Genomic DNA, 18,177 nt, shown 5'->3' with positions numbered 1-18,177 from the left:
AATTTGGTATTTATTGAAACAGTACCTCAAAAATTCCCTCCTTTAAGTAACTCTTTCTACTGAAAACAGCATCAGCATCCCAAGTAAGTAAAATATATGATAAATATATGCATTTACCTATGAATTCAGTGTGGATTACGTTCCAGGTTTCTGTGGGATATAGGCCTGCCCACCTAAAGCTCTAAATAATATTTAGAACAGTTCTAAACAATATCAGGGTATTTTTATTTCTTAGTTCTAATAATTTTCCTGTCAAAATGCCTTTTTTTTTTTTCTTTTGGTCTGAAATGACACACCTGAATGGCTGAAGAAGGAATCACGAAATAAGTCTTAAAATCAATATTTCAGGTATGTTACAGCAGGTGGATCCAAGCAGTCACACAATATGTGAAGGTTTCCGTTTTTTTTTTTACCTGGTTCAGCTTCTGCCACAATTACAGAGGGGCTAGAGAGCTATCACTAAATGAGCATAAGACACAAATTATGGGCTCAACTCACCACACCCCACTACAGCTTCTCCAGAAAACTCAGTATCTACACAGACCTTAAAGTCCTCTCCCTATACCCCATCCAATCAGCAGGAAAGTTCTCACTGACCTATTGCAGGCAGGTTTTTGACATTGGTAAGGTCTAGCTATTCATGTATGAGTAAACAAATGCATGTTGTCTTAGTTTTGAGAAGAAAACTGATTAATTTTCAACACCTGAGAAATATTACTTAGAAAAAAAGCAATGAAGAAGCTACGGAGAAGAGTACAATAGCTTGAAGCTTCAAAGTAATGCTCATGAATGAAAGAAGAATGCACAGTAAAATCCTTGAAAGACTCAATCAAAGTGAAAGGATTGACTTTGTCAACTGCATTGATTTTCTGGAGACTAATTCAACTATGTCACTCATCTGAAAGAAAACTTAATATACTTAAAAGACTATAAATAAAGGTAATAATAATGATTTACACAAATCTAAGCGTATCAACTTTCATTTGGGATAAGAATTTTGAGTGACTATAATAAATGCTACGTGTGTACTTTGACATGAGCTTTTACATATAATATAAGGGGTCTTGAGCTAAGTAGAAGAGTCACATTCATAACTCAAAATTTATTTCAGGACATCAATACATGAGAAGCAAAAATCTTTAAGTATAAGAATCTAATTTCAAATGCGTAGTTCCCAGTTCATAACTTAAAAATCTGAATGGTATTATCATATAATATAAGACACATAAGTCAGGACTGTCTTATGGGTGTCAAGCACTTTAAGCAGCAAATGAATTCAAGTAAAATAAACAAGATAAAATCCATGAAAAAGTTTTAAAAGTAGGTTCTATTTTGTTGTCTCCATTCCTAACAAGTGCTTTACACCTATACTTTGGAAGAGAGCACAACATTCCAGGGACAGTGGTGGTGAAATATCAGTAGAGGGATTTCAGCAATTCCTCTGTACCAGCCCAAATGGGAAGGAGCACAGATATTTTTGCCCACACAACACATACTCTGGCCCAGGCAGCTGACGTGTCCACTACCAGTGGAACTCAGGTTAGAGAACTGTAATCTCAGCTACCTGCTAAAATGTAATCCCATCTGTGAAAATGGCTGCTTCTGTGCAGGGAAAACACAACCCACAGCACATTCCATCAGGTTCATCTTCATCTAGAATATATCAGAACTTAAACCTCAAGACATCTAAGTTTTATGTATTATTTTTTCAAAGGGAGAGGAAATTTAGGAGACTTGGCAAATCTGTATTCAAGAACAAAATCACTGTCAAAAACAGGCATCAGTGTGCCATCAGTGTGCACACATAATAAACAAACTTGATTATGGTATGATGGAAAATTGCAAACTGAACAGGTAAATTCAAGTGTGGTATTGCAAGGTATTTCTTTACAACTAACAGCAAAGAAAAAAGCTATGAGTATTTAATATTTACGCATTAAACAGGTGAGATGCTATCAGACACATGTAAGAAGTGCAAAAGAAAAGCCAACTTCTTTTCCAACTCTGTGAGAAAGTACGTTAGGGCATGCAAAGTCATATTGTCCTAGGAGTTTCTCTCTCATTCAGGTAAAACTTATAACTAGAACTGTTCTCAGCCTAGTTTCTTTGAATTTCCATCAAATTTCAAATGAAAATATTTATCCTAACTGCTGTAATGATGAAGAAATTCATCTTGCCATTTTTTTTTCCACATGTAAAGTCTCATGACTATATTCAGTTACAGCTGCAGAATGTAGAATGAAAAGGGCAAAACTCACTAGAAAAATACTCAAATGTCAAGAGCTCACGGCATTGTTCTGTATCCTAAATAACCTTTATTTTCCCACTACAGTGCCAGTAACTCAAGCTGTGCCTGTGCTAGATCCAAATGTGACATCATATCTTCCAGTCTAACCTTGGTCATTGTAAAATCAACTTCACTCTTCACTGGATTGAAAAAAAAAACAAAACCAAGAAAAAGCAATACCTCTTTATATTAAGATAAACAGAAATATACCTTTATAAGTCTTATAAACAGTAGCTACTAGGTTGCATGTGTTTATTCGTGTCTTGGACTAAAGTTAAAATAATCTTGACTACATGTGGAGCAGGCTACTACAAACTGCTTTGTGGAAACATGCTAATATAACTATGGTAACAAGAAACGAGCCAGCTTGGTTATCTTGACACCACTCTACATTGTTTTGACTAATCTGGCTACAGATCAAGTTTGAGAAAAACAGGAATAACAGCCACATCCCTTGATTCATACTCCTGTCCCTGAACAAAAGAAATGTATTTTCACCCCCTAGGAAAGACCAACTGCTACTCTGAAACTCTTTCAAAAGCAGCAACTTGTGATTCTCAGATGAATCACAGATTATTTATTCATATTTAAATCTTCCTGTTTCTTATCACTTGTTTTCGATTTGCCTCACCATTCCCATATCTGAAGTAGTGGACAGGACATGAGAGAGATCTAGCCTCTACCCATCTTTCTGTGTGGCCCTCGACTCTGCTGTCAGTTTGCAGATCTTAAAAACAACACTACCCATCTTTTTAATGCAAGATCAATCCATGAGAAGGTTTATGACAACCATTTGATATGGAGAATTCTCATTGAGAATCAGTATGAATTAATCTGCATAAAATGTATTATATTTTACATTATATGATTATCATATTTGCAAAATATGATAAACACTGAGCCCTGAAAGATGGAACAAAGCTCATTAGAGTCCTCAATCTTCCTCCCCTCATCAGGTATGTAGGGCATTTTATGTGAACTGTTACCACTGGTATAATCTCATAGGAATTAATATAGCAACCCCACATGAAGAAAAAGCTTTCTCTCTAACTACTTAAAATTAGCCTTTTATAAATGTTTACACAGATCCTAGTAAGCAAAACATATACTTCCGTTTTGTCCGGGCTCCCAAATGAGATTCAGTCACAGGAACACAGTTTCTAGGAAATGTATATGCTCTGAGGCTTCTAGGCTTTCCAACGTGACAAGAGCAGAAATAAAATTTTACTGGAAGCTTTTCAACACATTGTACAGAGGCATTTTGTAAGAGATCTAAAATAATTTTGTAATTTTTAATTCAGTATTAACCATGCAAAACAATATGTGTGTTATCCACAAGTTCAACAATAAAAAGTCAGTTTTTTCCTGGCTTCTTGCCTGAGATATGCACATATATAAAATATATATATAAATATTTATTCAAGCAATTCTCCACTTGAAGCAAGCAGGAGTCTCATCTGAGTAAAAACTGTAGGCTCACAATCTTCAATCAAATCTACCTAAAGTTCCATAAGCAAATAAAAGCTTGGTGAAGAAAAATTTAAAACTTTGCAAAAAAGAAAGTAATCTATAACCACAGAAGACATGAGCACTAACCTGTTGTCAGTATCAGCGCTGCATTTTGGAGATAACAACTCAAAGGATTTTGTAAATTTCACCACCTGTCACAAAAAAAGTAACTTAAGATTGTTATTAAGATTAATATCTAAGAAAACAGTAATGTGAGGTTCCTATATTTAAACAGTATTTTTATCAAATGGTCTTAGAATAAAAATACAATCTGTATTCCTCCAACGGAGAATTCATGTTCAAAATACACACTGTGCACAGTTCACTAACAAACAATATAAAACCAAATCATATCTTTCAATTCCAGGAAACTATCTTCTAAAACAGGATATGCTTCCCTTTAAAGGCTTTCAGAATGTGAGTTATGGAGCTTTACCCAAAATTCACTTGTTTTATATAGGAAAATATACAGAAAGACCCATTTGCATTACTAATTGCAACCAATTGCACTTGAATGTATGTGCCAACAGCACCTATATTAAACATTTTTAAGAGTGGCTAATGTGGCACAGAACAGAGGTCACTGTTTTGGATGAGTCCCCAACTTTGCTTCGGTTCTGTATTGTAAAAGCTTTTTGCACAATGTACAAATGACAACATTTTAGACATGGTTTAATATTGAGTTACTCTACGGAGATTTATTTTGATATATAGGTTAAGCCTCCAAAATGGGGGAAAATCAGGAAAATAACAGTTTTGGTACTTGCAAAAATTACCAAATGGGTGGCAAGATGCTATTCTCCTACTCCAAATTAACCTAAGATTTATGACCATTTAGAAAAAGTTTAGACTTTTTGGCCACATTTCATAATTTGGTCTAGACGAATGAGAACTCATTGCTTATGGTTTGAGGAAAAAACCCTCCAAGGTCAAAGGCAGAAATAGTACCAAGAGCAGAAAAATGAACTGAACAAAGCCACTCAGAAGTCACTAACACAATGCACTGTTCAGTGGAAAATAAAAATCATATTATACTTGTAAACACAGTGACATTTCATAGGAATGGAGTAGAACTGTCTACTGCAATTATAAGATTGGGGGTGGAGGGGCAGGAGAATTTTGAAAGAAAAAATAAACTAGAAACGTTAAAATTCTATAGCAGAGAATACATAAGTGAAATACAAACCTTGATCTTGCTTTTATGAAAGCTAGTAAAATTTAGGGCAAGCTCCACTGAAATGACTTCATTTCTGTTAACTTAAATGAAATGAGAATCATATCTTTCCTCCAAGGAAAAGGAATGGGGTTTTTTTCTGCCATACAAACAAACTTATGAGTCTGTCTCTGATAATCATTTAGACTTGTCACAGCCTAGCAACAAATAATCAAATGCAGAGTCAGTGAATCCAGTAATACTTGGGTAGAAAAAAAATTATATTACGAACAACGTTTTTATCCTTCAACTACTTCTCAAATCAGTAGAAAGGAGGACAGTTTGTGCCGAATAGTTTGAAAACACTGGAGGGAGCTACCAATATGAAGGCAGCCACTTATTTTACTACTAACAATACTCATAAAAAAGTTAAGCATTTTTAAAGAGGCTTTCGTACCCTATAAATATCAGTACTGCAAAGTCTCAGTGAAAGCCCCTGTCAAAACATCTATCTGTTCAAATTAACAGAGCTCTGCAATGAAATAATTATTCACTGGTCAAGTGGACAGAGCAATTGCAAAAAACCAAACCTACTTCAGTAATGCTGAAATTTGTGTTTTCATTTCATCTGCTCAATGTAAAAGCTTATTCCTATCACTAGAACATGACTATCTCAGCATTTGTATACAAATGTGTCTTTTCCAATGGATTTTGTGTTACAAGAGGACTTATCTTTAAACAGCATTTTCATTATTTAGGAATTGAAACTGGTTCTCATTATTTATTTTGCAAAGTAGTAAAGAAACTTGTTAAAAGGGGCAAACACAGCTATTTCCAAACAGACTCCTGCCAACCTAAAGTGATCAGAAAAGTTTCAGGAAGGAAAAAATCCCAGTGGTCACCAAAAGTAGCTGAGAAAACTCCCTGTGTTGCAGGTTCAGCCCTCACCGTCTTGCTGTTCTTCCACACTAAAGAATTAGATTCCACAAAATTATATTAATGAGACAAGTTCAGAAGCTGATTACTGTGAAGACACTTATTAGACTGCTGTAAATCCTGCTGAGTTGCTGAATACACAGTATCTCAGTTAACAAAGTCTTGATGAGTTTATTTTTAGCTGTGATTTCTGAGTGGTCAGTAGTCTGACTGAAGATATAACATGTTTACATACTAGAATAGAAATTACTTATTTCAGTTTTCAACACTTCAACAACAGATGCAAAATTATGAACACCATAGCAATATCAACAAAGATACCTGATAATTACTTACTGGATGTTATGCAGAAAAGGTTAGCTGTAAAAATGAGCATTAAAGATTTGGTTGATGATGCAACTGTTTCTGGTTCTGAAACTGCTTGCAAGCACCACCCATTTGATAAGTCAATGGCCTGACAATGTTAGCAAGGTTATAAATGTAAATGAAGCTATAGACAGGATTTTTCTTTCTTTCTTGTGGCTGTATCATAAAAGAAAGGAACTGAGCAAATAAATATTTGATAACAAATTAGGTAATTTTTCCTTTTTAAGCAGACCACAAGAGCAGTTTGCTTCTAAGCTAAGTCATAGTTGCTCTGTAGTAAGCACTAATTCCATCACACAGACTACTGAGAATCACAGAATATCAGCTGGATCACACACCAGTGATAGTTTGATCCATCAGCAGCTTACAGACATCCATTAAATGCCTTCAAGTGGCCATAAGGAATCACAATGGTATCTTCAGTTTTCATCTGAAAAAAGTACCTATACTGGTTTTGGCTCAGGTGGCATTGATTTTCTTCATAGTAGCCTGTAGTGATGATACGTTTAAGTTATGTGATGAAAACAGCATTTATAACAGATGTTAAAACATTTATAACAGAGATGTTTTACTGTTCAACAGTACTTACATAGTGTCAAGGCCTTCTCTGTTTCTCATTCTGCCACCCTGGGGAATACCTTGATGGGTGCACAATAGATTGGGCTGATTCCAGCTAATTAAAGGGGTATCCTGTACTATGATACCATACAACGTCATGCTCAGCAATAAATCTGAGGGAGTTTTCCACCGCACATGAAGCCCTGCTTTCCTGGAAATGACACATCACCTGCTTGTGACTGGAAGGATCATCAATTCTTTATTTTGCTTTGCTTGTGTATATAGCTCTTGCTTTACCTACTGAACCGTTGGAGGTGGGAACGACGAAAACTACGAGGACTGGAGGAGGAATTTTGAGGAAGAGGAGACCATGTGAAAACAAAACCCCTTTATGATGACTTAAACTAATTAAACTGTTGCACTTTGGGTTATGAATTTGTGTTCACGGTTTATTGTATTTTCCCACTTATTGTACCCTATTTTCCCTAAAAATCCCCTTTAGCCCATATGTTCTTATGTCCTGTTATCTTATTGGTCAGTTATTGCTGCATTGCAGTATTTTCCTTATACGGCCATCCCTTCCCTATTTGGAGAACATGCTTTTTTTAGTATGTTCCGCCCTTGCTCCTTCCCGGTTACACCACTTTTCTGGCAAGTTCTGCTCCTGCCCTATATAAGGCAGGAGCCATGTTAATAAAGAGGCCATTTTGTACCAAACTCCCTGAGTAGCAAACCCTTCTTTCCCAGTGGGACTATCACTGAACTGTCTGTACCTCAATCCACAAGCTTTCACACTTCTAGACTTCCAACTCCCTTCCCCATCCTACTGGGCTGTGTGGGACTTAGCTGCCTACTGGGATTAAAACATAACAGTGGTTATTGATAAAGATTTGACCTGTACCTAACTCACATTTAGGAACAACATGCTGGAAGAATTCTTGCTGTCCAGTACTTATATGACTGGCAACAGCTCCACTACAATAAAAAAGTGCTCCATCACTCAAATATTAGTCTTTCTACAGAATGTGCAGCTACACTTACAGGCGATTCGATATCTTCCAGAAGTAATACTGAGCACCGTTCACACTTCAGCAGAGTCTGGGCCCGATGCATAATTTTCTTGACAATTTTCTCCAAGTCAGTCTGTTCCTCAAAGAGATCATTCACTACTTCCAGTAATGCCTGCATACAGGGACAGAAAACTCTTATATTGGCTGTAGAATTAATAAGTACACGGAGCATTGCAAAGGAGGTATCATCCCTGGGATTGATTTTAATATGAATGATCCATTGAAATCTTCATTCAAAAATGTTCTTAATGGTTATGGCAATAGTATTGGCATGGGGGTAACTGAAGAAAGAAAGAAGTATTTCTCAGTTCATAACTAGGTGCAATCCAACTCCTAGCAAACAGTGGCAATCTTTCAAACTATTTCTCTTTGGTCCAGAAAAAATGGCTATAATGCAATGAAGTATGGATTGAGTTACTTGATTTTCTATATCAAATTTGCTAGGGCATTTAAACTCCATTTTATTCTTTTATTACCCAATTTTCATGTTCAAAGCTGGAAAGGAAAAAAACCCACATCAATACTTCACATTCTAACAGCACTCTGATCCAGCCTTTACCACCAACATGTCTGTAAAATATAGTGTTTTAAAACTGAGGGCTTCCCCTCTCATTTCATCAACTTTAAAAAAAATAAGCCCTGTCCTTTCTTACCATGGGTCAAAAGAAGTGTGCTTTTTCCTTTATTTTCATTTTGGGCACGGACATCGATAAAGATAAAGAACATCGATACAGGCAAGCTTATAAACTGGAGTGGTCTTAGCTCTTCTAACGAGGTGGTCCTCAGCAAAATTGGAAGTTGCCACCATTGAGGGCCAGTGTGATGAGAAAGGCAAAGCCACCACTTGGTACTTGCCAACTAACTTCAGCCTTGGACTAGGCAAAGCTAAAGACCCCCAATAGGCTAGAATGCAATCATGTACGGGTCACCATGTAGCTGTCAAATGGCAATGACATTTTTGCTTCGCATGGCTGAGCAGCAACAAGAAACAAAGAATCTGTATCTCTAACCCAACTTCCTGATACATCCAACCACCAGAATTTACCCTTTTCTAATAAAGAATGAGGATGTCTCTAACGCTTTTCTGCTGAATGTCTCTCTCGGAAGATTAAACATTGATTTCTCAAAATTCTGTGTAGTTCCCTGCAGTCTGGCAATCTGCAGCAAATTTTAAGCCTCTGTGTAGTCAAACAATTATTTTATTTGAACATCAAACAAAGAAAAGAACTCTGGCATACAATCTTTTTTATTCCCCAAGTCTCCTCCGCATCTCCACCCCAAAATATAATGGTCTCTTGTCAGATCTGAACCGAAGACAAGCTCAGATTCCTCACAACCCTTAAATATTAGAAAGGGCTATTATTAGTTTTCAAAGTATTGCAAAGCATTAGTTTTCGCATATGGAAAGCACCAAAATCATGAATATAAAAATGTCAGAGCTCAATATACAGGCCCAGACCACTGTTTTTCCCCTATTTTGTGAAGGAAGAATAGGTTCAACACTGTCAGGTGTATTTTTACTGAAGCTTTGGAGCTGTGATCCATGCTAACAAAAGTATAACTTCCTGTCATCATTGCAGGAAGGGCGATTTAAAAAAAACCCCTCGAAATTACCATTTTATTTCTTGAAAAAATTAAATTACCTCTCTGAGGTAATTAAAAAAATTAAAAAACCTCTCTGACAAGTAAATGACATGAGAGCTCAGCATTATTTTCACTTCAGAACCTCCTGTCCCAACTCATGCACGGCACTAGCAATCATGAGTAATGCATCTTTGCAGACACGTGCTGTCAAAACCCTTCATATATAGGGGTTTCTTTCCTGCTTACTTTTAGAAAGATATATCCACATTATTTGCACATGAATTGAATATTAAAAATTCAGGATGGAAAAGTCTTGATATTACTAGAATTTTATGAGAACTTGAATCTCTGCCAAAGCAACACTCTCTCCTGCACTGTCTATGCCACAAATGCAATTGTTTCAGCACTACAAAACATGGAACTGACATCAGGAAACAACAGCCACCCCCACGAGTGTATTTCCCTCCCACGCTCTCTGCTTGCTGCTTCAATCAAGACAGAGATCTGTTGAAAACACAGTTTTTGAAACGAAATGTAGTTAAAACTGTCTGCTTAGCAAACACGTACACGTAGCTGGACCCTGAAGGAACAAAACACCAAAGTTTGATATTGGTCCACTATACGTTTTTTACTTACCCTGCTTCTGTCATATTCCTTTCTTGAAGCTGCAAATAGCTGGGCATTGGATATGGCAATCCCACAGAACGGGAGGTACATCTGCATCACCTAGTATGAAAAGAAACTCACAGTTATTAAAAACAACTGCAACTGTTTATAGGAAAGAGACCTAAACTTAGGGGACATGTCCCAGGAGAGTCTCAGCTCACTCACTCTTCAGCAGAACTCTGAACACAAAACAAAATTGTCATGGGCAAGGCACATAAAATGGGTGGAAGAGAGATCAAATGTCTAGGAAAGAACAAAAGCAATTGAGTTCATGGGTCCCAGCAGTGAGTGTCCTCTGTAATTTCTCTGGAAAACTGCAGATCCTCAACTCCATAAAACGTCTGCTGAAGACTACATTAAACTTCTGTAGATATTACAGCTTCCCGAGAAAAATATTCTTTATTTTTGGACCATTTTTTGTTCTAAGCTCAAGAAGCAAGCTTGAATCACATTCCTGTTGATTTCTAGGGGACGTAGATTTTGGAGAATACCATCACAGTGGAACACAGCACATTGATCCAAAACTATTAGTCAGAAAGCTGATTGTCTTCTCAATGAAGGCTAAAAAAGAAATAGTTAAAGAACGTGCTTGAAAAACTGGGCCTTAATGCATCATCACACATGAAGAAAGATTGGAAAAGAGGGACTGGGAACATATTTTGAGATGCACGAAATGACTTTAAATATCTGTAGGACCGGCACTTTCATGAGGATGACAATGGATCAAAGTCCAAACCCAGCATTTTTAAGCCACATACTGGGTAACAAGTCTGTAACATACTGCCACTGCTGAGTGGTTCCCAAGCTTAGGTCTGAGACACTTAGTAAATTTTGCAGGTGCTGAATAGCCTTAACATTTGCAAAGCCAGTGGGAGTTGAGGCACAGCCAAAAGAATGCTGCAGCAGCTAACTTTTCTTCTCTTTGGTCTGTTGTCTGTTTACTCTAAGGAATCCTTTCTGTAGCAAGCTTTGGCATTAAGAGGGCATTTGTCTTTGAAATCATATTTAATTAGAAAAATACTGTTAACCCAGGAAAAGGGGCTATTGAGGCTATTTGAGGAAAGAACCCAGAAGAACAGAAACAGCAGCAACTGCTGCTATACTTGATCTGCTTTAAACACTCCACTGGTTGTATACCCATCTAGTCTGTGTTTAAGTAATGACAAGGTTTTGAAAAGGATTTTCAGATCCTCTGAATTTTGTGCCTTCACAGCTAGCATTCTGTCAGAATAACTGCAGATTTTAAGGTGCACACCTATGCTGCTAATTTGGGAACATTTTACGTTCAACTTCTTTCCATCATGATTGCCTCTAAAGGAAAATTATATATTCTGGACTCTAAAAACAACCAGATCTTCAGGAAAGAATACACAAAATGAAAGAAAACGTTAGACTGTAACAAACTGACAAGTGGGATTAATTTTTTGGTGGTCAGAACTTCTCCGAGAGAATTTTGCATCTTTCAATTTAGTTTTTATTTCCAAAATAAAACAGAAAACCTATCCATATTTTCTTGTAATGATACTAAAAACACATCCAAATAAGAGATGCAGAACCAAAAAGTTAACTTGAGAAAAATCTGACATTTAGTGCAATTTTGAATCTCATAGTGAGACAGGATACATTTTTACTTACTAAAAATAAGTGAATACTACTATTTATTGACCTCCCATTGGAACCTCTATTCCCAACCATTAATGTGACCCTGTGACAATGGAAAGCATACAAGAAGTTTATGAACCTTCAACCATCGCAAAAACATCTAGCAAAAAAGTCTTTTTATCAATAAGAAAATATAATTTTGCAATATTTAAAAACACTGCTCCCTGGAACGCAAACTCCAAGGCACTGGCTCTATACAGAAATTAACATCCAAAACCCACTGCTTTATGAATTGGCAAGAGTCTGGAAAGCCACTGACATAACATCATTCTTTTCATCACTCAAACTAATTGTGTAAGGCGTAGTGTAACTAAGAAAAGAGACACAAAGCTGTTTAAGATAATCAGTCAACATCTGTGAAGGAAAAAAACCCAAGAAAAACACTCCTGTCAGGTAGAGAGAAACCACCCTGTGATAAGATACATCAATTATCCCTGTTTACCTAAGAACAACTGGAAAAACAAACACCCACTGTTATTCCTCTTTCGTACTTTCTGAACTCTGAGGGTGACTGCTACCTAAACCACTTTTGGCAAACTGTAATACAGCACCAAGTAAACAAAGAATGAAGACACTTAACTGCATTTTAAATAAGATTTTTTTAATCAAAATTGTAGAATGGAGTAGAAAGCAGTTTTCCTGTCCTGATTTCGGATTACAGATTTAAATCTGCAGTACTAATACTTACAAGCACCTCCAACATGTTGATGTTATGGCTGTTGACACTCCATACAAACATAGAATAATGTAATATTCAACTTTTATCTGTCTGAGCCACATACTGTAAGGAGCTGGTATTGTTATGCCAGATTCACACTTCAAGGATTTTCCCTCCAAAGAGAATGTAAAAAGTTGAGGAAATGGCACATAACACCATAAACTGGTCACAGCCTCTTTCCCTCCTTTTAAGTGACAGGTACATAATTACTAATTCTCTGGTGCTCCAAGGTAAAAACGTACTGTGTCACTAAACCATAATGCACTGTAATTCTATTTCCATTCCTGGTGACTACTACTATTTCTCCTTATATAGAAGAATGTAACTTGTAATGAGCATAAAGCACAGTCCATATTTTACTATCTTAATTCTTCAGCATGGATATGCTTCAATAATATAATAATGACTTTTGGTAACAGCAAATAAATTGAACAAAAGACTAAAATGTATAGTAAGGAGAGAGTATTGAATGGTTGGCCATAGACACACTGTTAAGCATCACATGACGGGAAATGACAATTATAAATGACATGGTTATTTCAAATTGTCTTGGTGAGACAAGACCTCATTAAGAAGGAGCTGGGTTTTTCTCTATCTGCTGTTCTTCCTGTAGCACTGAACAGGCCACGACAGCTTGTCTCTACCAACCAACATCTGTACAGGTTTTACAAAACAGTTTATTAAAGTGAGGCTGACCAGATGCAGCAACTGTGTTCTGACACTGGGTCCAAAGGTTGAATATGCAACATGTTTCCTTTACATCAACGCACAAAATATTAGTGTGAAACTCATGGAAAAACACCCAATATAACCTTCGGAAGTACATAAAGTAATTTCCCTTTGTTACACTGAAGGTCATTAAAAAATAGTTTTGAAGCAAAATGGAATATATCTGAAAGAAAATTTCCTTCCACATCTATTTTAAACTAATTACAGGAAAAGAGCCTCCAATTTTATCAAACTAAGCAATTTTCTGAGAAAGCAAATAGACAGAATAAAAAAAAAAAATCAAAAGCACAGTTTTAGCAGATATAGCTCATTTATTTTGTCTAATAAGGCTAGTTGTAATGATTCATCAAAGTACTATTTCACATATTGAAAAACAATATAAATATAGATAAGTATGTAAAAGTATATTTTATAATTTATGTTCAGGCTGAATAACAATCTCATGAATCTCATGAGATGTTGAAAGATACTACTCCTTTTTTTTTTTTTTTGTGCCAACTATAAGGTATTCAGATACAGTCACTGCAGGTTAACAAGATTCTCATACCTAACCCTCCAGTAAGTACTATGTCCTTGGGCAGCAACTACACTCACGTCACAAATTCACAGCAGCACACAAAAGCTAAAAAGCTGTTCTCACAAACTGTTCAATATTTTATCAGGGCAGGAAACTTTGATGAAAAGAAGATGAAGTAATGGGCACTGCTTCAATATCTCACTCTCTTCTAAATTCTATTATTTCATTATGGAGTTATTTTATGGTAGGAGTATTAAAACATAACTACCAAGGAAACAAATAGTTATAATTACTGGAAGAAGTTTTCGTATCAGTTATGTAGTACCTTTATTTCCAGCTATGTCTTGAAGATGAGTATCTTTACTGCAAAACTACACCAGTTTGATCAATGAATGCCTGATGATAGTTACTTTGTCCTTCCCACAGAAGGATATACTCCCATTGCTTTAGATCTCCACACATCTCCAAACTGTACGCCTAAGATAGACTATGAATAAGAAACTACCTAAAGCAGTATAGTCTAAAATTTGGAAGTTATAAAGATTTATAGATTCTGCAGTATTAACTGCTCAGACAAGAAAGCTACAAAACTGTGTCCATGTTTCACTGAGTTTGTTGTTGTTTGTTTTAATGGCATCAGTTCTGAAATCCATAGGAAACAAAACAGTTCTCTCTCAGAATTTTAAAGTGCAGGTTTCTGTATGTTTCCTCTTCATAATCACAGTTTACAGGCCAAAAGTTTCATACCTGATTGCAGAGTTGTCTGGGCACATCAGCATCTGGACACCTACACTAGAGCATCACAGTGTCTTGAGGTGTGACATCATTTCCTTTCATCTGGCTTTTCATAGATGATGGACATAGAATACATAAGTTAATAAAAATGCTTATTAGTGTTCCTCTGAACTGCTAAAAATAAGTTAAGGGTTTCTTCTCATGATCTGGTCTTAAGTTTCACAGTAACTTCATACATTATATAATTTTTTTTTTATCATCAGAAACAGGAAGGAGTAGACCTTGGCCAATGCCTGTCCTCAAGGGATACCACCTTTCCCTTCACCACACAGTCTGGGGATGAAGGTCCTTATGGAACCTGCAAACTCTCCCTTGCACAAGAAAAGCCCTTACTGGTTACAACTTAAAAAAGTTCAAAAGAAGGCTATTTTCTAGAATTGTGTACCTCATGGGAAGCAAGTTTGAAAATTTCCCTTCATGAGAAGAAGGTGTAAAAGCAACAAAGCTGCATGCACGCAGATCTGCAATGCTAATCATGAAAAACAGCCAGTGCTGCAATGGCAGCACACTGCAGAGGCAGAGGATGTTAGCTTCACGCTTGCTGGCTGGAAAGCAACTTCAGATAAGTGCAATGACATTTACCCTGCCTCCCCTCCTGCAGTTTTGCCCTCACCGAGCACTCTCCAGGAGTACACGCTGCTATAACTATCCAATACAGTCTAACTCACGGATTCTGGCTTACTCCAAGCACCTGCTTGCCCGTGGTCACAAAGGAAAACAATTCTGATGTCTGATGGAAGAAAGAAGCCTCTCAGTAATGCTTGTGTACTCACTCTGGCACAAACTCCAGGTTAAGCTCTCAGCAAAGGCCTGTCTGGTTCAGTTGTTTTCTTTAGCGGCCACAGGAGCCACTTCTCTTTACACAGCTTGCTCGGGAAGCCTGGGGGGAAAAGAAGCTAGAACAGCCTTCCTAGAAAGAGAAAAGAAGCCCTTTCAAAGTAAATGTTGTTGCTATAGTTTAAAATGATAAATGTTTTGTGGACATACTTTAAACGCAGTCAGGGAAGCCAGCTGCCCTTTGAAACGTTTCCTAAGGTGTTCAAAATAGATTCAGAGAATGAAATATTCTACTGAATTCTGAGAAGGATAAACCAAATTCAATCGCAAAATGGTTAAGCACAAGCATTCATCCAAATTCCTTTACCTTCTGCCAGCTGTGCAGGGTCTGGCTATCCACACACCTGATAAAACCTAATTGTCATTTAAGTTTGCAATTCTCAAGAAATATTCTCCATAATTATTTTTCCATCTCAAGCATGGAAAGAATATGGTTGGTAGAGACACCCCTTGAATTCTGGGCACCCAAACAGGGTGCATAGCTCTATCTTTATCAGTGAACCTGCAGAGGTTCCCGGGCCAATCTTCTACTGCCTCTGAGTTTATTTTTATTTATTTATTAGTTGTCATTTGCATGTGTTATTTATGCAGTACCAAAACAGAGTGCTAATGCTCGCAAACATACAGCATCATCTCTGACCTATAAAGCTCACTATCTAACTATGGAAGCTTTTGGTGTCTGCAAACAGCTGAAAAGGACCACGGGAGCAATCCTTCAGCACTGACTCTGTACTTGCCTGTCTCGGATAAACACTGGCACACATTCAAACTAGATAACTGCGTCACCAGACAGATTACAAAACATGTCTCAGGTAGAAGCAGACCCGTTACAGTTTTAAAACCTGAATCCTATGTAGGTCACTGTCCTCACAAACCATGGCACAGGGAGACTATCACATGCAGGACCAAGGGGCAGGAAAGGGCAGGAGTGCAGCTTAAATGTGTTCAGTCTCAGCCTCTCATCTTTCTGCAGGCCCCATCACTGCCCTCTGGTTGCTCAACACAAACCCCATCTTTCTTTTCTGCTGTGCACCCAAGATCTTTAAACTGGGAAAACAAATGAACAAATTGAATTTGATTTACAATAATACACTTGTAAAACTGTTTATACAGTCAGAACTATACACATCTACCAATCATATCTTTTTTTATGGCAGGTATTTGAAGGTTTCTTATTCATAACTCCCCTCACTAGCAAAGGGTGAAGCCCAAAAAAATCTAAACAAGCCATGCTGAATTATTCTGTTACACAAACGAAAACATTGGTAGTGTCTATTAAATCTATTTTTAAAAATATTCGGTAAGACATATTTAAACATTTTAACATTGGATTAAATTTAGCACTCAGTATAAAGTAGAAAGGACAATAAATTGTACCGTAAATTTCCATAGAGCATCTAATTTTAAATGCTGTTGCTCCAAATGAATCTGAAATAGGAAAAAATTCTGCTAAAGACTAGAAAGCCAAAAATAATTTAAATATATGTAAAAGAAAAAAAGGCTACTATTCTATGATCCAATTGCCTGATCTCCTACATGCAAAATCCAGTTATTTTCACTGCAAACTTCTCTATATTTTACCCAAACCTGAATCAGTGACAGCCACTAATAAGCCCTGTCCCAGCAAACACTTCAAACTGCCACTCCGTTATTCAACATGTGATATTAAGCCAGGATTTCTAGCAGGAAAAATTAGAACAAGAGGAGAAAAATTACACAAGGAACAACAGTGGTTTTATTAAAATCAGAAGTGTATAAACAGAAGAAGAGTAGAGGTAGCAGACAAGGAGCATCACCATGCCAGTGTAAGCAGCTGTAAGGCCAACGTCTGGCATCAGCACTTCATCCTGGGCATTCAGCAAACACATATCAAGCTTGAAAGCAAGGAAGAACTCACCCTGCAGGCAGCCCAAATGAGGGCTGCAAAGTTAAAGTAATGTGATCAACCAGTAAACCAACATGTTTCTATATTGTAAAAAAGCTGAAAGTCATGGAGACTCCTCATTGCAAGGGCTACTGAGGGCTCTCAAATCTGGACGGTGAAGGTACTGACTATATCTGTGTGACCACCTGCAGCCAGAAGGCCATTAAATCAACCCAACAATTACAGATGATTTTACTTTACCAACTCTAGAGTTTCCATCCATTGATTTGGAAAGTTGGCAGGACTCCATCCTTTGTAGCAAAGTCTTACAGAGAAGTGCTAGGCAGCTTTTACTAGTTCATCTGAAATAATATGGATAAGCAACATTACAAAAGGTCATGAATCCTCAAAACCACAACTCTACCCACGGATAAACTTTCCTTCAAAGGTTGAGCGCTGGTCATCTTTGACACATCAAAATTATATCATCACCTTAAAAAAAAAAAAAAAAAATCAAGCTGAGATGGTTCACGGAGGACATTTTACCTGTGTAATGCTTTCCAGAAAGACCAAGAGGGGCTGTTACTGCCTGGGTGCTCTCCCCTGTTTAAAGAAGAGCCACTAAAGTCCAGTCCCCAGCCTGCAGGGAGCCTGTAGCTGTTGTGTAAGGCAGGCAGTTCTGCAGTGCCTAAACCTCACTATATCAAAGCACTTTGGCAGACCATGAACAAAGTTTTACAGCAGCAACATCATGTCATAATTTTTGTCTAGAGACAGCAAAACTGAGCCAAAGAAAGATTAACTGATTTATCTGAGGGGAGAAAGAAGGTCACAAAGAAAAATTTTGTCAAAATTTTGGAAAAGCTCCTGGTTCCTACTGTGCTTAAATCAGTGGAGCCAGCCAGTCCAAAGACACTGTTAAAGCT

At 37.1% G+C, this 18,177-nt stretch overlaps 1 protein-coding gene across 1 annotated transcript in view; it reads right to left on the bottom strand.

Annotated features, from left to right (window-relative positions):
- Positions 1-18,177, bottom strand: part of PDE11A (phosphodiesterase 11A) — a 126,369-nt gene that overhangs the window by 70,154 nt on the left and 38,038 nt on the right. The window contains 3 exon segments of the mRNA XM_032693770.1: positions 3,884-3,948; positions 7,851-7,991; positions 10,100-10,189. Coding sequence (XP_032549661.1) covers positions 3,884-3,948; positions 7,851-7,991; positions 10,100-10,189 — 296 coding nt within the window.

Source organism: Chiroxiphia lanceolata, chromosome 7 (assembly GCF_009829145.1).
Source record: "Chiroxiphia lanceolata isolate bChiLan1 chromosome 7, bChiLan1.pri, whole genome shotgun sequence".
NCBI lineage: Eukaryota > Metazoa > Chordata > Aves > Passeriformes > Pipridae > Chiroxiphia > Chiroxiphia lanceolata.
The sequence above is the reverse complement of the archived record's forward strand: the minus strand, read 5'-3'. Positions and strand labels throughout refer to the sequence as shown.